Source organism: Panthera pardus, unplaced genomic scaffold (assembly GCF_024362965.1).
Source record: "Panthera pardus isolate Hobbes unplaced genomic scaffold, ASM2436296v1 HiC_scaffold_13, whole genome shotgun sequence".
NCBI lineage: Eukaryota > Metazoa > Chordata > Mammalia > Carnivora > Felidae > Panthera > Panthera pardus.
The window spans coordinates 65,100,714-65,122,015 of record NW_026526688.1 but is presented as its reverse complement, the minus strand read 5'-3'; the positions used below and the strand labels follow the sequence as shown (position 1 = coordinate 65,122,015).

The 21,302-nt window shown below is 39.4% G+C and overlaps 1 protein-coding gene and 1 long non-coding RNA gene across 2 annotated transcripts in view; one reads left to right on the top strand and one right to left on the bottom strand.

The window, feature by feature from the left end:
* Window positions 1-4,270, bottom strand: part of NAF1 (nuclear assembly factor 1 ribonucleoprotein) — a 41,774-nt gene extending 37,504 nt beyond the window's left edge. The window contains exon 1 of the mRNA XM_019441100.2: window positions 3,756-4,270. Within this exon, the coding sequence (XP_019296645.2) occupies window positions 3,756-4,084 (329 nt within the window). The 5' untranslated portion in view covers window positions 4,085-4,270. The remainder of the gene's footprint in view (window positions 1-3,755) is intronic.
* Window positions 4,271-4,315: 45 nt separating this feature from the next.
* The window catches only part of LOC109262460 (uncharacterized), a 64,503-nt gene continuing 47,516 nt past the window's right edge, over window positions 4,316-21,302 (top strand). The window contains exon 1 of the long non-coding RNA XR_008421643.1: window positions 4,316-4,488. This is a non-coding gene — a long non-coding RNA (uncharacterized LOC109262460). The remainder of the gene's footprint in view (window positions 4,489-21,302) is intronic.

The following is a 21,302-nucleotide window of genomic DNA, read 5'->3' as shown; positions in this document are numbered from 1 at the left end:
AGTCTTCAATCCAGTCACCATAGGTAGAAAAGTTGGAATCATTTTGAGCTAATGCAATCTCACAGTGATAAAATACTATCTTCAGATGGCAAACTTCACTCCTACTCCACTTCTCACTCCCATTTCCACTGTCACTATGACCATATTTGGGGGAGGTCCTCATTTCTCACCTATCTTTCTGTAATAACTGTATAACTGGCGTTAACACTAGTAGTCTCTTTCCACTACAGTCAACCCTTCCTTCTACTGCTGTTAACCCTCACCCTTTCATGACCTTCCCTCCTAATCAGTTCACACTTGCTTAAAATAAAAAAGAAAAAAACCATCCATGATTGGACATTAGATCTTGGGGAATTATTAATTTTGTTATGTGTGGTAATTGTGATTATGTAAGAAAATGTCCCCTTAGAGAATGCATGCTGAAACATTCAGGGAGAAAGTGTCCTAATACCTATAAATGACTTTTAAATGGCTCATTAATGGGGCACTTGGGTGACTCAGTTAAGCATCTCTTGATTTCAGCTCAGGTCGTGATCTCATGGTTGGTGAAATGGAGCCCTGTGTTAGGCTCTGCCCTGACAGTGCAGAGCCTGCTCGGGATGCTCTCCTCCTCTCTCTCTCTCAAAATAAATAAGGATTTAAAAAAATAAAATGGCTCTGAAACTAACTTCTGAAATGTTAATAAGTATTAAATCAAGATGACAGCTGTGTGTTTGTACCATTCTTTCCATTTCTTTATTAAGAAAACACTAAACAGAGAAAACCTTTAAAACTTTCTCCATAAATCTATGCTGGGTACAAGACACAGGCCATGCTCCTAGTGTATTTCAGAGCCCTCTGCAATCAGGTTCCTGATAACCTTTACAATCCCATCTCCTGCCACTTCTCTAGCCCAGAAGCATATAAAACTTCCCAAATTCCCTTATTTTCACACCTCATGCCATTATTTGTGCTATTTGACTGGAATGCCCCAGGGCAGAAAAATTCCATTCTTCTTTATAGGCTCAACTCAAATATTACCTCCTCTGAAGCCACCCCCTACCCACCAAAGGTACACTTATTTCTTTCTTTGTCTAGCACAGCGTTTTCTTTTCAAACTGCCTAGTACAGCCAGTCCATACTATTCCATAATTCATTGAAAAACAATGGACTATTAAGTGCTTGAAATTAAGACATTAGTTCTGGCAAGTATGGTCTTTCCTTCTGTTACCAGTGAACTCCTTCCCACTATTACTATTATCAGGAATCTTCCCCTCTATCCCTGATCATTCCCATCAGCATATCAAAACTCTACACTACCTCTGTTGAATTCCTCCAGCTATGGCCTCATTTCTCCCCTTAAAGTTTCTTGACACGGTTGTTGTTAACGCATGCTGTCTCTGCTCCTTTACTTCCCATTCAGTCTTTACCCCAAAATGGCTTCCATCACCACCACTCCTTGACAAGATCACCAACATTCCCCATGTTGTCAAGTCCAATGGACGTGTTTCTGTCATCTTAATTAACTTCTCAGCAACATTTGACATGGTTCCCACTGGCTTCCTCAAAAAACTTCCATACTTTGGCATCCACTATGTTAAGGGGGTATTCCACCCTCATGTGGCTTCTTCTGTCTTCACGGCTTTACATATGACCTTCACTTGGGGCACCTGGGTGGCTCAGTCAGTAAAGCGTCCAACTTCAGCTCAGGTCATGATCCCAGTGAGTTCAAGCCCCGTGTTGGGCTCTGTGCTAAAACTCAGAGCCTGCAGCCTGCTTCAGATTCTGTGTCTCCGTCTCTCTCTGCCCCTCCCCCACTTGTTCTCTCTCTCTCTCTCTCTCTCTCTCTCAAAAATAAACATTAAATAAAAAATGTCGTTCACTTAAAAGAGACTAAACAGACATAACATCCAAATGCATTGTTTGAGAATCTTGTTTGAATTCTAATTCAAACAAACCAACTATTAAAAGACAACTAGCAAAATATGAATATAGACTGGCTATTAGGTGATATTAAGGAATTAGGGTTAATTTTACTACATCTGATAATGACATGGTGGTTGCTTAACAAGTACTTTATCAGTCAGAAATGTAAAGAACATATAGGTAAGGTGACATGCTGTTTTAGATTTCCTTTAAAACTCTCAGGTTAAAAAAAAAGATAAAACAAGATTAGCGAAATAATGGAAACTGTTTAAGTGTGGTGTCGAGTACATGGGCATTCATTACATTACTCTCTACTTTCAACAAATTTGAAATGTCTGTAATAAAAAGTTAAGCTAAATCCTATTTGTAATCTGATGTTCAACTTTACATCTCCAGTCAAGAATTGTCCCCCGAACTCTAAACTTATTATCCCATGCTTCCCTGACATCTACAATTAGCTGTCAAAGAAATCTCAAATTAACTGTTCAAATTAAACACTCTTATTTGTCTCCAGCCCCCATCCCAGATAGGTTACTCCCCACTTCACTAAACAGCACCACCAATGTCTCTTTGTCTAGCTCACTGCCCCATCTATTAGGGCAACTTCAAAATATTTAACCCAGACAACAATGGTCACATCATGGACTCGTGCAACATCTTTCCAACTACTTCCACACCAACCACTGTTCCACTCTTGCTTCTCTGCTCTCACTCTTTATTTGAGAGAGAGAAAGCGAGAGAGCGAGTGCAGGAAGGGCAGAGAGAGAGAATCCCAAGCAGGCTCAAAACTATCAGCACATAACCCGATGTGGGGCTTGAACCCACAAACCCTGAGATGATGACCTGAGCTGAAACCAAGAGTGGGAGACTTAACTGATTGAGCCACCCAGGCACCCCTCTTCTTTCACTCTTGAATCCAGTTCAATTCCTTCTCCACAGAGCAAAACTTATTAGAATATACACCTGAGAATGCCATTTCTCTGCTTAAAATTCAAAAGCTTCTCTAACACTTTGAATGAAAACTTTAACATGGCTACAGGGTCCTACAGGGTTGGCCTCTCCTATTACTTTCTCAATGTCTCACTTGTCCCTTCACTGTAATTCTCACCACCTCTAATTTATGTATTGATGTGTTTAGTTTTAGTTTTGGTCCCTCTCTCTATTTTATTCACCTATTCAGTATCCCACATGACACTCAAATACGTGTAGATAACGTTCAGTGTGGTCTAGTAACATCCTACAACCTTAAGTCCTCTCTCACCACATGTGTCATATTTATAAAAAACAAAACAAAACAAAAAAAAAACCTCTTTATAAAATCTATCCAGATCATATAATAATGCTAAATAACAACGTTTCCCTAATTTCACGAACACGTGCTCCCTGCAAGAATTCTACGAATTAACAAAATTGTCAGGAGCCAAACGGGAAATGTCTGAAATCCTGTAACTGGTCCTTCCTTAACTCATCTGGCTCAAAAAAACACACTCTAAACCTGTTTGTTTGTTTGTTTGTTTGAAGATCCGCCAAAACTCAAAATCATAAACGTAAAGGGACACACGCCAAACTGGTTATCGAATCCATCATCCTCAGGTTTTTTTTTTTACGATCTATACATAGGACCCTTCAGACTACCACATTTAAGAAAGAGGGATCTGATTATTAATCTCGGATTCACCACGCGATTTGCAGGAGAGAGGAATGGGCGGTCCGAGCTACTTGTCAACACGTGCTCAGTAAGCTTAGCTACCGCTCCTCCCTCCCTCCCGGGCCCACGCGAGAACCCTCTCAGTCCCTGGCCTCGCTCCTCCCCCCACCCGCCGGAGATCCGGGACCCCTAGGCACCGGACCTGTCCGAGTCTGAATCCGAGTCCGAGGTCTCTAGAGAGTCTGGGGTCCGCGCCTGCTCTGCGGAGCCTGAGCCGGTGACGCAGTTCCCTCCCTGTGGAGGTTCTGGCCTTGATTGCGGCGCGAGTTCTGGCGGCTGTTCCTCTGCAGGCTGAGCCTCCGCGGCCTGGCCGGTGTCCGGGGACCGCTCATTCGACTGTGGTGGCGGCCGAGGGTCTGGGACAGGTGCACAGCTCGGAGACAGCACCGCCTGACCCTGGCTATCTCCCAAACTGGTGCCATTAAATTTCAGAGTTTCCAACTGAGCGGCAGCGGCCTCCACCACTTCCATGGCGTCGCGCCGGAGACCCAGTCGGATTCACCTTCAGGGCCCTCAGAGAGGCTCGCGGGTCCCTCGGGAAAAGGACAGAACAACAGGGTTCCCGTCTGTAACCGCGCCAGGCCCGACTTCCCGCGTTTCTGGCTAACTGCACGCCTAGCTGCCTGGAGACACGCCCCCGCCGTTTACTCAGCGGCACTTCCGGGGGAGCGTACGACGTGACCGGACGCGATTGCGCTCACCGGGGGCGGGGCGGACCCGCGGGGCCCTAAACCCTCCGTTTCATTGCGTCCCCGGGCACCGTGGGGTTAGGGGGCTGGACGTTCCAATTATTGCATCTGGGACAATTCAACTTCAAGCTGAGATGCGAAGGAGGGCTTGTAGGGCAAGGGAGTTACCTGATTGCACGAGTCACTGTAAGTAAGAAACTTGAGCCAGAAGTCTGGAACAGACACTTCTAGTAAACTTCATTAAAGTTAAATCGATAGATAGATAGTAAGCGCGTTAACAATCATCTGGAAAAAATTACTCCAACTATTCCTTGTTTTTCTTCAAAGCACTCTCAAAAAGAGCAGTAATAGTTGGCGGAATGTTGCTGCTTGTTGATGTTATGTGAGATCTATATTGTAGTTGATGCCACTTAATAGAAAGGGTAGGATGGGACTAAAATAAACAAACTTAGCATGGAAAACTGTTTAGATCATAAGGAAGGTAAGCAAAAATTTCTTAGGATTGAGGCAGAGATCGGAATTCGATGGTATCTTTTTCACAAAAAAATTTTAATGTTTATTTGAGAGTGTGAGTGGGGGAGGGGCAGAGAGAATCTCTAGCAGGCTCTGCTCAGAGCCCGATATGGGGCTCCAAGCCACAAACAGTGAGATCATGACCTGAGCCAAAATCAAGAGTCGCACACTTAACTGACTGAGCCACCCAGGCTTCTCTATAGTTATCTTTTTAGAACTTCAGTTTAATGTATCAGCTCTTCAGGAATAATAAATAATAATCATTGTTACCATTTAGTAAGCATGCATATGTGCCAAGGACTGTGCTAAAGATTTGTCAGTTTTTTACTGAGAATATATCCTGTGCATGCCACATTAGCAGACCTTCACAGAAACGTAAGAGTAATACATCCTATCTGATCTTAAGGAGCTTACAATGTAATTGAAGTAAAAAGGTCAATGCCCAGAAGATAACTAGAAAAACATTTAAGATGAGAAATGCAGGATGCAAATTCAGCAGTCATAAGAAGTTCAGTAAGACTGGTAGGCTGTATCATGGGTAACCTCCAAAGACAAGCAGGAATTTAAGCTTGAGATACCACTCATGAATGCAATAACTAAAGTTTAGTTCTCCCAGCTAAATAGACCTGTGTTCAAATCTCAGCCCTACCATTTCCTTATTGGTGTAATAGTAACCTGGAGGCTCCTGGATGGCTCAGTTGATTTTGGCTCAGGTTATGATCTCACAGTTTGTGAGTTTGAGCTCCACATCACTGTCAGCATGGGCCTGCTTGGGATTCTCTCTCTCTTGCTCTCTTTCTGCCCCTTCACACTTGTGCTCTCTCCTTCTCTCTCATTCAAAAAAAAAAAAAAAAAAAAAAAAGTAACCTTAAGCAGGTAGCCTGACATACCAAAATCTCATTTTCCTTACCTATAAAATGGAGATAAAAATACTATCTCATATAGTTCATGTGAGCACTAATTAAGGATTTATACAAGAAAATGCCACATATCAAACACACATTAGTGTGAAAAATGGTTGATAAATAGAACATGAACAAACTTATGAATAAAATGACACTTCAGCGACAATGATCTTGCAGAGATATGTGGTGTCAATGTGAAAAGAGAAGAAATTTAAGTCAGAATGTCCTAGCCAGATAAAAGTCTGTTGGATGGTTCCAGGTTAAATAATGAAAGTCTGAACCAGTACTAGAGTCAATGAAGTAAAGAAAATTCCCAATATCAGAAGAATCAAAGTATTCTAAAATTTCTAATTTTTTTCAGTGTTTATTTGTTTTTCAGAGAGAGAGGGAGACAGAGCATGAGCAGGGGAGGGGCAGACAGAGACAGAGACACAGAATCTGAAGCAGACTCCAGGCTCTGAGCTGTCAGCACAGAGCCCAAAACAAGGTCGAACCCACGAGCTGAGAGATCATGACCTGAGCTGAAGTTGGACCCTAAACAGACTGAGCCACCCAGGTGCCCCAGTACTCTAACATTTCTAACTGAGGAAACTAGAAAGAAGTTGATATAAACCAATAAATATGGAGAAGTTGGAATGAAATAATGAGTTTGTAGTTGAACTTGAGGAAAAAAAAAATTGGACAGTTAATTGAAAATGCCAGTAGCATTTGCAAGTATGAGACCAGAATTCAATAGAAAGATTACAACCAGGAGTAGAGATTTATGAACAAATAAAATACCCATTTGTTCATTCAGTAATCATTTACTTAGCCCTTCCATATATTATGCACTGCACTATGAACTGGGCATACAGGAAGGTGGATAAATCATTACAGTCCCTGCTCTTAAGGAGCTAACAGTTTAGTAGAAAAGACATGTTGGAAATAAGTGATAAATAACGTTAGTGAAGAAATGTATTATAGAAGCATGTACTATAGTAGTGGAATGTACAGATGGAAATGCTGAAGAGAGAAATTACATGTAATTTTCTGTTAAAAACTCTAAATATTTGCAGTCACTCTTAGAATAAAATCCATACTCCCTGCTCTGCTTGATCTGGCTGCTGCTTATCTCTCTCATTTCCATTCTTCTTTTGCTTTTTCCTCCCTTGTGCCCGTCATCTCAATGGTCTTAATCTCCCTTCCACACACCAAGCTTACTCTTGGTTTATGGCAGTTCCACTCTGCTCTTATCTTTTCTTATTAATATGGCTCATGTCTTGGGGCGCCTGGGTGGCCCAGTCAGTTGAGCGTCCGACTTTGGCTCAGGTCACGATCTCACAGTTTGTGGGTTCGAGCCCTGCCATCGGGCTCTGTGCTGACAGCGTAGAGCCTGGAGCCTGCTTCTGATTCTGTGTCTCCCTCTTTCTCTGACCCTCCCCTGTTCATATGCTCTGTCTCTCTCTGTCTCAAAAATAAATAAACGTCAAAAAAAAAGTTAAAAAAAGAAAAAAATATGGTTCATGTCTTCATTTTACTCATTTCTCTACTCATATATTACACCCTAGATAAGGCTTTCCAGACCACCCAATCTAAGAATACCACCCTTGAACCACTCTAGTTGGTTGTTCTTTTTTTTATTTTTCTAGTAGTACATATTTTCACATGAAACGATCACATTTATTTACTTATTGTCTCTTTTCCTACAAAACTAATTCTGTGAACTCAAGATCTTTATCTGACTCAACAGCTGTCTCTCAGTGCCCAGAAGCATAACGAATCATAAAAAGATTTTTTGAATGGAAGAATGAAAAAGAAAACAATGAAGTTTTGTATAGCAATCACGTTAAAAGAAAAATGACTTACAGATAAAAGTACAGATGATGCCTAAGTCATTCATTCAATTTAGATGAATGTAATGATATCTCAGAAAGGCTACTGGTTTCTCATAAAAATCTTTTTGTTTTCCAGTTGGGATGGTCTCCATGTTTCAGGATAAGAATAACTAGACCTCTGCATAGATTTAAACTATGTTACTATTTTGCAATTGGTACTTTTTATAAGTACTTGAATGTTTCAAAATGTCTTGAATTTACCTACTTCCAGAGCCTGCCTCTCTAACAGCTTTACTTCCAACAGCTGCTAAACTTAGCCTGAAATCTTAGCCTGAGGCTAACAGCTAAAAAAAACTCCTAGAAAGAATAAGCAGTTTATGGGATCACTATTAAAATTAAGAAAATTCTGGGGCGCCTGGGTGGCTCAGTCAGTTAAGCCTCTCACTCTTGACTTCAGGTCACGATCTCGCTTTGGTATGTTCAAGCCCTGCATCGGACTCTGGGCTGATGGTGCAGAGCCTGCCTGGGATTCTGTCTTCCTCTCTCTCTGCCCTCCCCCCCACCCCTTGCTCTCTATCTTTCTCTCAAAATAAATAAAAATTGGGGCATCTGGGTGGCTCAGTTGGTTGGGCATTGGACTCTTGATTTCAGCTCAGGTCATGATCTCACAGTTGGTGGGATCGAGCCCCGCGTTGGGCTCTGAGCTGGTAGTGTGGAGCCTGCTTGAGATTCTCTCTCTCTCTCTCTCTCTCTCTCTCTCTGCCCCTTCCCTGCTCATACTCTCTCCTAAGAATAAAATATAAATAAGTAAATACATACATACATACATACATAAAATAACAAAAAAATAAAACTAAATTAAGAAAATTTGTCTTGAATTAATTTATGAATTAACAGTCACATTATATTATAAAGCAAACATGTAAAACACCTAAACATATTGTTTGAAGTGCAAAAGAAAAGTTTATGAGAAGAAATTCATTTGAAAAGCAAATAAAACTTTGCAAGTTCCCCATCTCTATTTATTATAAAGATTGTGAAATTTTACAGAACGAAAAAAACAAACTGCCAACCAACTCTTCGTGCCATTTTTCACTGATTTGCAGGGTCTTGCTTCTCAAAATGTAGATGAGCAGCCTCGGCATCACACGGAAACTTACTAAGACTGCCTGTTAAGACTGCCAAAGCTCAGGCTCTACCTTCTGAGTCAGAATCTGTTTTTTAAGAAGATTCCTCATGTTGATTTGCATGTACAATAAAGTTGAGGCAACTCTGCTCTGGTGGCTATGTGACGGTGGGAAACATGTCTGGACAAACACAGTGCTTAAAAGTGAAACAAATGAAAGCCGTTTGCAAGAGGAGTTGAAGAGCTAGACCACTGAGTCTAAACTAAATAGACTTAACAGTTTGTTGTCTGTTGATGCCTCTACCTGGATGCCCCCAAAGCACTTCAAACTCTAATATCCAAAACTGACCTCAGCATCCTTTTTCACTCTATTTCTCCTCCTTTATTTCCTATTCTGGTAATGCCACCGGTACCTACCCAGTCGCTATATACTAAGTCTGAGCCTCATCGATTTGCTGTGTGACTTAATTCAAGTCATGTCATTTTCTCTGTCTGATCTTTCGTCACTCATTCATTCAATAAATATTCATCAGACACCACTTTGTGTCACATGCTGTGCTAGGTATTGGGAATAAAGTGGTAAATACAACAGAAATGGCCCTAGAGCTCATGGAACTCACAGTATAAATTTCAGTTTTAAATGATGAATGGTCACAAGAACAGACCTTGATAGACCTCAGAGTGCATCAGGAGCCAATAATGCGGAGATTGGCATTCCAGATGGATTACAAGTGTTGGGTTTCAAGTAAGATTTCATTTGAAGAAAAGATTTAGAAAAGAAAAAAAAAAAAGAACAACTTGAAATTTAAGACCTTTTATAGAATTGTGATTTCATATAGTCTGCTTTTAGTTCTCAGATTTTTTGAATTCAGGAATTTTTATAGAATATAACAGTGATTGATCTGTTTATTTCAATGTTTAAAAAGACATAAATAGGGGTGCCTGGGTGGCTCAGTTGGTTAAGCGTCCAACTTCAGCTCACTTCATGATCTCACAACTCATGAATTCGAGCCCCATGTCAGGTTCTGTGCTGACAGCTCAGGGCCTGGAGTCTGCTTCAGATTCTTTATCTTGGTCTCTCTCTCTGCCCCTCCCCCATTCTCTCTCTCTCTCTCTCTCTCTCTCTCTGAAAAAAAATATTTTAAAAAATTTAGATTAAAAAAAAGACATGAATAGACACATGTATGGTTAGGAGCATGTTAAATGGAAATAAGATTTTGTAACATTTATCACATAACGATTATAAGCTGTTTATCACTCCCTCCACCTACCTGTGGCATCTATGGTACCATTCTTCTATGTTCCCCCTTTCTGCTTTATTTTCATTTTCTTGGTTTTACTTTTGGCTTTTCCTCCATTCTCTCTTAACTGTTGATGTAGTAGTTAGTCTCACCTGTCTCTAACCCATGCGCTACACTCTTGCCAGAATGAGATGTCTGAAATGCAAATATGATCATATAATTTTTCTGACTTAAAATCTTTCCGTAATTCACCATTTCCTTAAGATAAAAGAAAACTCCTAAATATGACATGAAAACAAAATTGCAAAGCAACCACCCAATAGGTGACGGGAATGAAGACAGTGTTGTCAGAGACTATTTTAAGCAAAGCAAGGAGACAGGGAAAGTTGGGCTGGTTTTCCTTCTCTTGGGCTAGACATTGTTTTTTATTTCTACATTCAACATACTGTTCTCAAATATGTCAAAATATACTGGATGTGATCTTCTGATACTTGAGTGGTCTTGAGAGCTGGAACTATAGACTTTATCTTAGACTGCCCTGAGGACTCCACATACATTATTGTTGACCCTTAAAAATGATCATCTGTTGATTGCATTAGATCATCTTCTGACCCTGTTTTTATGGCTGTTAAAGTCCTCCAAACCCTAATGCATCTCACTCAGAATGCCAGTTGATGTCAGGCTTTCAGGGTTGAAAGCTCTCTCAAGACAAGTATGCATTCCCATTGCCCTTTGCTATGAGAACAACCAGATAGACCATATAAATTAGGTCCTTGAAGAATGTCTCAGGGAAACAAATTTTTTAAGCATGATTATAGGATTACCTCTTTCCCTGAAGATAGAATTCATATATACCTGCTGCTATAGACTAATTGTTTGTATGCCCCCAGAATTCATATGTTGAAACTTAATCCCCAATGTGATGATATTAGGATGTGAAGCCTTTGGAGATGATTAGGTCATGAGGGCTCTGCCTTCATGAGTGGGATTAAAGACCTGAGAGAACTTCCTTGCTCTTCTAGCAATGTGAGATTAAAACAAGCAGTCAGCATTCTGCAATCAGGAAGGGAACTATCATCAGAACCCAAGCAAACTGGCACCTTGATCTCATACTTCAAGCCTCCAGAACTGTGAGAAATAAGTTTCTGTTGCTAACAAGTCCACAATACTTCATTTTAGCAGCCTAAATTGACTAAGACACCAATATTCCATGATATGGTTCTAACAGGATATTAAATTGGAACTTTTGAACAAAGCACCAGAATACAAGTGGTGCTACCTTTGAGAAAGTGCTAGACTTCCTTGAAGGCAGAATTTCAAAGGAAACAGCCAATGCTCATTCATGAAAACCTTAAATTTCCCTTATTCACAATGAAGATATAAAAAAGTAGGACGGACACAGGATTTTATGAAGAGGTTTTGAAAGAGAAGTTGAGGTGTGCCTGGGTGGCTTATTCGGTTAAGCATCCTACTTCAGCTCAGGTCATGATCTTGCAGCTCGTGGGTTTGAACCCCACTTCGGGCTCTGTGCTGACAGTTCAGAGCCTGGAGCCTGCTTCAGATTCTGTCTCCATCTCTCTGCCCCTCTCCTCACTCAAGCGCGCGCTCTCTCTCTCTCTCTCTCTCTCAAATGTAAATAAACATTAAAAAAAAACTGTTGAAGGATAAAGTTGATGGATTATTGTGATTCTCACCCCCTCTCTCAATCCACCTTCCCTCTTTTCTCTCTGCCATTTCTCATCAACACAGGAAGGACCAAAAAAATCTAGCATGATAACAACCTTGGAAAGGAGGAGAAATATTAGGACAGGATAAAAGACAAAAGGAAAACCATGTCCTGCTTCCCACAGTCAGCAACCAGCTCAAAGAAGTCTTCAGTTGGAGAGAAGTGTGAAGATTTTATGTTGACATAAAATTTAGAATTTTGATTATTATGTGAGACACATTGTTATTTTTATGTTTGCCATGTTAAAAGATCATAGGACTTTCTCTTTTTGCAGAGTGACCAGAAAAGTCAGAGAGACTGAGTTTTCACACAAATAGAAGGATTGTCCCCCGGGCAGATTTAATGGGACAGTGGAAGAAATAAAGTTCATTTTTTGGATTACACTGCTCGAGTCCATTGTGTTCAAAATACCAGTTACCTAGTCCTAGCCCCCAGACTTTCCCAGCCATCTGCCCTTCCAAACCTAGAAGAGTTCCCCACTACATTGTACTCCTTTATGACCAAAGCCAAACACCCCTCAAAATCCCCCAGAAAAGCATGCTTTGCTGAGAGCTGAAGGTAATGCAAAGAAAGATGCAAATTGCTGCAAAGTGAACGACTGAGTTCCTGACCCATACCAGAGAACTAGTGTCCTTGTTCTCATCACTTTCTTGCTCTTGCACTTTCTTAATCTCGTTTTTCTTCATTCTTTATTATGCCTTACTTTTCCATATCGCCTTGCTTCTCTGTCCTGACACTCAGCTTCAGTCACTGGCTAGATTATGGGCAAGAGGGGGCATAGCTACGGCCTTAGGCTTCCTCAAGCACACTCCAAACCCTGCACTCCTGTGGTTATGGTGCAGGAGTGAGTGATTGTGCCTTTCCTGGCAAGGCAGCTTCCACAGCAAGCTTAGGGCTTTAGGTGAAAAAGGGTCTCAGAATGTTAACATTTTAGTACATATTCTCATTGTCACCCCATGTGTGTGTATACATACGTCTGCATCTGTTTGTGCATGTGTGTACAACATTATGCCCCACTTGGAAGTCAGTGACAGAAATGATGCCTCTCTACCCTCAAATATTTCAGTGCGTGTTTCTTATAAAAAGGACATTTCACGTATAAACACAAGAAAATTATCAATTGTACGTAACAATCAATTGTTTCTTTGGAGAACAAGGCAATTATTTTGAAGAATGTTTCTTAACTAGGGTTCATCTGATGTTTTCTCATTATTTGATTCATATGATATATTTATTTTGCAAGGATATCACAAAAACAATGCTGTGTTTCTGGCAGCAAATTACATCAGAATATTGTGCCATTACAGTAATGTTAATTTTAGGTAAGCTGGGTAATGAGTCAGTGGGAGTTCTTAATACTATTTTTTTTTATTCTTCTTCTTTATTTATTTCTTTATTTAATTTTAGAGAGAGATAGAGAGCAAGCATGAGCAGGAGAGAGGGGCAGAGGCAGAGGGAGAGAGTCTCAAGAAGGCTCCATGCTCAACACAGAGCCCTGTGTAGGGCTTGATCCCATGACCATGAGATCATGACCTGAGCTGAAATCAAGAGTTGGGTGCTCAACCGACTGAACCATCCAGACACCTCTCTTTGTACTATTCTTATAACTATTCTATGATTTTGAAATTATTCCAAGAAAATTAAAAATCCAAATATATATCCGTACAATTAAAAATAGAAATAAGAAATAAAGCCTTAAAGAAGTTTTCAAAAAAAGGGGTGGTGTCTGTAACACATTGAACTGCTTAACACAAACCATACTGTAAATCTATCTTTAACTCTTTACTCTTCTGGTAAATTCTATGTAATTTTCTTGTAGTCCCATCTCATCAGACTTAGCATTCATTAATATTGCACTTTTGACACTTTTAAATGTTGTCCCTTTATCCCACCAACATAGCTCAAAACAACCTGGACTAATATTGCTTCAGAACCTCTACTTAACCTCAAATAACCTCTTGCCCAAGGACACATTGCTGTGAGCAGTGCTGCCTGCAATTCAGTTTATCTATGCGTCAAGGTGTAAAAATAAATAATAGGCTCAAAACGGAGTCACTTTTGCTCAGCCCATGTCATCAAACCAAGGCTTAATACCTAAACTGATTCTACTTTCAACCTTCTCCAGGAATGTAGTCTTAAGCAGTCAGTCCAGAATTTTCTGGTCAGCACTAATGAGGTAATCTGCCACATAAACCCTTTTTCATTCCCCAAAGGAAGATGAATTAATCCCTTCCCCTTCTGTGTATAACAGCTTTCCATCTCGTACGGGTCTTCAGAGCTGTTTTCTGCTTGCTAGATGGGACATTACATGATTCATGAATCATTGAATAAAGCTGTTTAGACCTTCAAATTTACTGCATTGAATTTTTATTGTTTAATGGATTTGGTGGTGGCAGCTGGATCTGAAGCAAACTTCTGATGGCATTCAGGGACAATGAAAAACATAGGCATGGTGCTCTGTGAACCTCTTTGAATTCACCATCTTTCTTGCTCTTTATGAGAGCCATGGGTAAGTCCAATTGGTTCTGAGCTCCACTGTCTTTACATTGAGATCCTGATCTAATTGGCTTTTCAGGGCTTAGCAGATCAGCTTTGTCAAATGGTTCCACTGGAACCTGAGTCCCTAGCCCTTGGTTCAGTCCAAAACTCCCCAGTTGTTTGGAATCTCTTTCCCCAGTTTTAGTGCACAATCCCCATATACTGAACTCTGCTGGCTTAATCCATGCTGGGATTTGCTGGTGGTATACACAAGCTGTTCTCTTGGCCAGGAAGCAGTAACATTCTCTTGGTTATTGCTAATCTATTAAGGCTTATGTGTCTGTTTGCCTGGGTTTGTGTAGATAGAGGCTAATTGCTGATGGGAATCTTGAGAGGAAAAAGGCCACGAAAAATGGCAGGCACCAGTTGAGAACTTAAAGGCTGTTTTAGAGCACTTGCCACCTATTTCAAAGACTCTTATGTGAGGATTAGTTGGTCACACAATGGATTAGATTGACCCTAGGTCACCCACCAACCTCAAGATAATTTGTGTGGAATGAGGTGCACTGTGAAACACCACACAACCCCAACCCTATGGCACATCCCTCGTTAAGTATTAGTTTGGCTTGAGTGACCCAAAGGCTTAGCTAAAATAATAACAATAACAGTAATTATATAGTAATCTCAAAGTTCAACAAGCACACCATCTTCTTAGCATATCTGTTCATGTTAGGTCTGAGAACTGTGTTCCTGCAAGCTTTAAATATCCACCAAAATGACAAAATTTTACTAAAGACAACCTAGAATTATAATGTTCATTATGCGGAATATTCCTATTAGACAAGATTGTTTACTTAAGTATACTTAAAAGTAAGGGTCCCCATATCAAACAAACAGAATGGGATACTTACTTTTTTAAATGTTTAGTTGTTATTTATTTTGAAAGAGAAGTAGAGAGCAAGCAGGGGAGAAGCAGAGAGAGGGGGAGAGAGAGACTCTCAAGCAGGTTCTGTGCTGCCAGCACAGAGACTGATGCAGGGCTCAGACCCACGAAATGAGAGACTGTGACCTGAACCAAAATCAAGAGTTGGCCCTCACTACTAAGCCACCGAGATGCACCTGGGATACCTATTTTAATTGGTATATGGAAGCTTCCAAAGGCTTCAAGATTCCAAAATAGCTTAATTAAAAAATTAGTTGTAAAGGACTAATGAAAATTTATTTTTTTTAATTTTTTTTTCTTAACGTTTATTTATTTTTGAGACAGAGAGAGACAGAGCATGAACGGGGGAGGGGCAGAGAGAGAGGGAGACACAGAATCGGAAGCAGGCTCCGAGCCATCAGCCCAGAGCCCGACGCGGGGCTCGAACTCACGGACCACAAAATCGTGACCTGAGCCGAAGTCGGATGCTTAACCGACTGAGCCACCCAGGCGCCCCAAGACTAATGAAAATTTAAAGACACAAGAGCATAAACAAAAGTTTACCAAACCATTAGCTTTACAGCTATGACAGCTCCAAGGCCAGACACCTAAAATAAAATAACACTTTTCCTTCCACCTCCATATCACAATCTCCTGGGGTCCATTGTTAAAATACTGGCCCAGGGATTAATGTCTCAGTTGTTATCAGTGAGGACTCTGGAAAAAAGATTGTGCTCAAAAGGCCTCTGCAAAATTTTCAACAATTTATGCCTTCAAATCTACCCTTAAAGCTGGGACCCTAAATGGGTCCCTCCCGAAGTTTACCTGACTTGGAGGAATTTTCTGATAAATTGCTGTTATTCTCTCAAATAGCCAAGGGAAAACTAAAACTAAAAATAATGAAAAACCTTGCCAAATTCTGGTAAATATACTGGAGCTACAGATGAGATCCTAGGAAAACTGGCAGAAGCCAGTTAAGACTAAGAATCCTTATCAGAGTCAGCTCTCCTGGATCTCTGCTGTAGTACCTAGCAGAAAGAGGAAAATAAAATATCTTTTGCACCATCTTTGAGAACGCCTCCTCAGTGCAAGAGGTTGTTCAATACTGCCAGAAATATTTATTGTTTGTTCCAGCTAAAAACTACAAAGTAGCTCTGTGGTCAAAAAATTGGTCAAATTATAGAGTCTGATAGAAAAAAAATTTTTTGTTAGGCCTTCTCCCCAAGTTAAAATAAAACGATATACTCAGAGGAAAAGAAAAACTTTCTAAAGCCCCTGTGAAAAGATTTACGGGTGGATCAACCTATCAGGCCATTTAAGTTGCAAGCCCATTTCCTGAGGAATTGAGAGCAACTGTCGTTATCTTACAAATCTTTACAAAAACTAGAAATGCGACTCTAGAGGAAGTTCAAAATGTACCTATTCTTTCTTACCAATCCCCAAACTTCTTCTATTTCTCTTAAAAGTCTTGAGACTTTGAGATATAAATATTAAAATACAAACTGCATGGATGTAATTCTTATCAAAAAAAGAAAAAAAAGTAATTTGGAATTTGGGCTAATGGGAAATGTGTGTATGGAAGCTGTAAGTTCTCTTGTCTGTCTCTCAGTTTAATATACATACATATATATACGTATGTACGAATACATATATACACATATGTACATATACATATATACATATACATATATACATATATATGTATAGTATATGTGTGTGTGTTGTAGATTGTAGATGTGTGATATTTTCTACTTCTGAATGGTATTGCCAAAATTAATTTGGAAAAGAACTCTTTTTAGTTAGTTTTAAGAAAATCAAACCCTTATATAAATTAAGCATTCATAAAAATCTTCAAAAACTTTATAAAAATTAACCCAACTATTTTTCACGTTCACATGATCTCAAATAATTACCAGAAGGCATTCATGATTCAGGATTCACTTTCTTTGGCAGGGTTCTATTTCCCTGGTTAGGAATAAATGTAAATGACCTTATGATTAGAAATCATGTAAATCTTGTAAATATTGCAGAATCTACTGTTAAGGTGATTGCTGCTCTGCAAAGATCCTTAGACTCTCTGGCCAAAGTGTTGTTGCGGTTGTTGTTGCTGTTGTTGTTTTTGTTGAAAGCAAATGTTAACATTTATCTTATTTTTATCTGAATATAGTTGACACACAATGTTACATTAGTTTCAAGTGTACAACATAGTGATTCAGCAGTTCTATATGTTATGCTCACACAAGTGTAGCTACCATCCATCGCCATTTAACACAATTACAATATCAGTAAATATGTTCCCTGTGCTGTACCTTTTATTCCCATGACTCTTCATTCCAAAACTGGAAGCCTGCACCTCCCACTCCCCTTCACCCATTTTGCTCATTACCTTACTCACTCTGGCAATTACCCGTTTGTTCTCTGTATTTATAGGTCTTATTCTGCCTCCATGTTGTTCTGTTCCAAGTTGTTCAATTATCTTTTAGCTGAGTAAAGAGGTCTCTGTGTTGTGGCTAATACTACCTGTTATATCTGGATTAACACTTCTGAGGAAGTCAAAACTCAGTTACATACAATCACAGAGCAAGCCATTTGGCTTACAAGGATAATTCCTTTAGCAGGTCTGTCTTTGACTTATTTGATTTTGATTAGTTTGGGTCTGGGGGACCATGGCTCTGAAGTGTGCTTCAAACATTGGGAATTATTCTGCTTGTAATAATCATAATAATGTCCCTGGTGTGTTGTATCCTCTCAGAAGCTTTTAATGCACGTTTTCAGCCACTAACCAGCAGTCAAATGATCTCCTTAAGATTGGAACATCATAAAAGGAACAAAGAGAATGACCGACTTAAAGATTGTGAACCTCTGTGACCTATGAGCATTACAGGCATTAAGCAAAAACATCATGACCTATAGGTAGCACACAAAGAACAAACGAAAATTTCAAGCAGTAGCTGAGGTGCTGCTAATGCTTCATATTTGTATCACATCCCTCAGTTAAGATGAGAATCCGATCAAAAGGGGGAAACTGTTAAAAAGAAAATAGTTTCCCAAAATAGAGTCACTTGTGCTAAGCCCATGTCACCAAATCAAGACTTAATATCTAAATTAATTGCAATTTCCACTTTCTCTCCAGGAATGTAGTCTTAACTGGTCAGTCTGGAACATCCTGACCAGCACTAATAAGGTCATCTGCCGCACAGACTCTTCCCATCCTCAAAAGGAAGATGAAACAATCTGGTCTTCCCTCTTCTACGTGTAATAGTCTTCTATTGGTACAGCTTCTCAGGAGCTCCCTTCCACTTGTTAGATGGGATGCTGCTTAATTCTTGAGTCACTGAACAAAGCCAGTGAGATCTTCAAATTTACTCAGTTGAATTTTTGCTGTTTGACAAAGAGCAGGATCTGAATCAAGTTAGCAGGAATACAGACACAGGAGTATAAGAGAAGAAGACAGCATCCATAAGTCTTGAGTTAATTTTATATGCTAGTTGTCCCTAAATAAAGCTGAAATTTTAGGAAATAAGAAAAGAGAAACTGTGACTATTTTTGGAACTGCTATACCCAGGCAGGGTGTAAAGGTAATACGCTCGACAAATTTCTTACATTTCATTTTTGTTTATTTTCAGTTCTGTCTGAGCCAGGGTTTGCATTCCTCTTTTTCTAAATTTCAGTTCACAGGCTAATGTTGAATATTTCAATTTGTTATCTATAATTCAATCTTGAAGTTACTAAAATTGATTGTACTCTTCCAAAAAAAATTTCCTTTTTAATAAAGCGACATGAAAGTTAAACAGAGGTCAGTCAATAGTTGAACGATTTCACAAGCCAGCCAGTTAGAATGCTGCAGCTGCCATTATTTCCAATTTGGGAAAGAAGCAGTAAAAACAGATGTTTGGTGGTTTGTCTGTGAAATCAGAGAAAATTGTTTTCACACTGCCTTGTTGAGATTTACTAATGATCGACAAGAAGTTCTTATAGGAAATACGTTATTTTCCTCTAGATTCCAAATTAAAGTATGTCAGAGTCATTCTTGCTCAGTTCTTTGAATTAAATGACGATGGCAATCGCTGGATTATTTACTGCGTATATCATGAGGAAAGTAAATTTGAATGATGGAGTGAAGAAAAGATGCTTTTGCCTGAAAGGTCCTGAGGTCCTTTTGTCAAAGACACTGTGGTGCACTGATGGTGGTAGGCAGAAACATTTCAGTATTTCTCAGGAAATGATTAACTCACTTTTTAACACTTTTGTGTCATACCTAAAGGTAAAAGCAGTGACCCTACTACCTCTGTCTATTCTTCTCTGGCCTGTGAATTGCCAATTTAAAGATTGTTTGTTGCAAACAGCATAAATCAACAATGTAGTCAGCTTCTTTGCGGCAGGGGGCGGGGGAGGGGGGTGAATTTAAAACCATATTGGAATATTTCAAAGAAAGTCTTATATTGTGCTTGAACGTGAACTAGACAACTTGTAGGGTAGAGATCTCCAAACTTTTTTTCTGTAGGTGCACCAGTTTTCTACTTTTTTAAGAGATGGTCAGACAGATGTACTACAAGAAGACACAGAAGACTGGCTGAGGAAATAGCAACGTTTATTATATTCACAGTTTCTGCAGACAGGAGGCATAGCATGCCACAAAGACCATGTGGGAAAGCCACCAGGATGGTCAGGAGGCAGAAGCAGGAGTGATGGGAAGGATGGGAAGGTGTAGGCCACAGTCTTTATTGGGGTTTCCCTGGGGAGTCAAGGAGGACAGTTTGCACAGTTTAGGATTGGTTGATTGGAATAATTTTGGCAGGTTTGGGCCAGCGGTGGTAGTCCCTAGTTGCCTTGCACTTGACCATGGGATGATTAAGGTAGAAAAATATTGCCTCCAGGGTATAATGTGCCAGATAGAGATTTGATTTTGGATAGCTTAGTTTGCATAACAAAGACATGCTTCTGGCTGGGCCCTTTGCTATCTCCAAGAATTGGCTAGCTCCCTAAAGGGCAGTCTGTCCCCACAAGTTTTTTTGTTCTGTTTTTAAGATATTAAAACATCATAATATACAGAAAATCACAAATATTTACAATACAGCAAAGGGGAGGCTGGGTGGCTCGGTTGGTTAAGTGTCCAACTCTTGATCTGGGCTCAGGTCATGATCTCATGGTGGTGAATTGAGCCCCATGTCGGGCTCTGCCCTGAAAGTTGGTGGGGGGCCTACTCAGGATTCTGTCTCTCCTTCTCCCTAGCCCTCCCCAGCTCATGCTCTCTCTCTTTCTCTCTCTCAAAATAAATAAATAGACTTTAAAAAGCAAAATAAAATGAAACACTACAGTACATCATCAGAAAATGATTTGGGAATATGTGTGCCCAAAAAATGCATATTTAGTTACTTATAAACTATATGCATACACCATATTAATATTAAGTGCATTAAAATAGAAATTAGAAAATGAAGAATTTTAAATAAAACTTTAGATAAAATAAAGCATACTGTTAAATAATTCAAATTTAAAAGCAATACAAACTTTTAAATTAATGGCACAAAAAGTTTTACTTTTGTCAAATATCAGTTTTAGTAATAACTTAGTGTAATGCTATTGAATAAGCTTTATTATTTGAAAATAATAATCCCTGCCTGGGATCCTCTTTCCCTCTCACTCTGCCCCTCCCCTGCTCATGCTAGTGAATTCTCTCTCTCTCTCAAAAGAAAAGCTGAGGTTCTAAATTAAGGGTTTTTTTTACCTTTTAAATAAGGAAATTTTTAATAGAAAAATAATGTGAATACTAAAATGAACCCCTTTGTATTCTTCATCCATTTCAATCATTATCAGTTCGTAGAAGTCTTGGTTTATGTATTAATTCCCCAACCGCTAACTTAGAATATTTTGAAACAAATTCCAGATATCATAAAATTCATCTGTAAATATTTGAATATGTATTCCTTGAAGATATGCATTTTAAAAATAAATCACATTAACAAAGAAAAACTAACAAAATTTCCTTAATGATGTCAAATATCCAGTCACCTTCCACATTTTTCATTATGTTTTTAACAGCCATTTACAATTATATTGGTATTTGATTTTAATTACTGTAATAGCTGAAAAAGAGTCATCGCAAAACCATAAGATAAACAATATACGTTATACATTTAGAGTGAATTAAGTTATGAATGAATAATAGCAGATGTGAAAGCATATTTCAAAGCATATTTCCTTGATAATTTAGAACATTTTTGCCCATCTTCACAATATTTAACTGGACTGACATTCTTTTCATTTTGTAATGC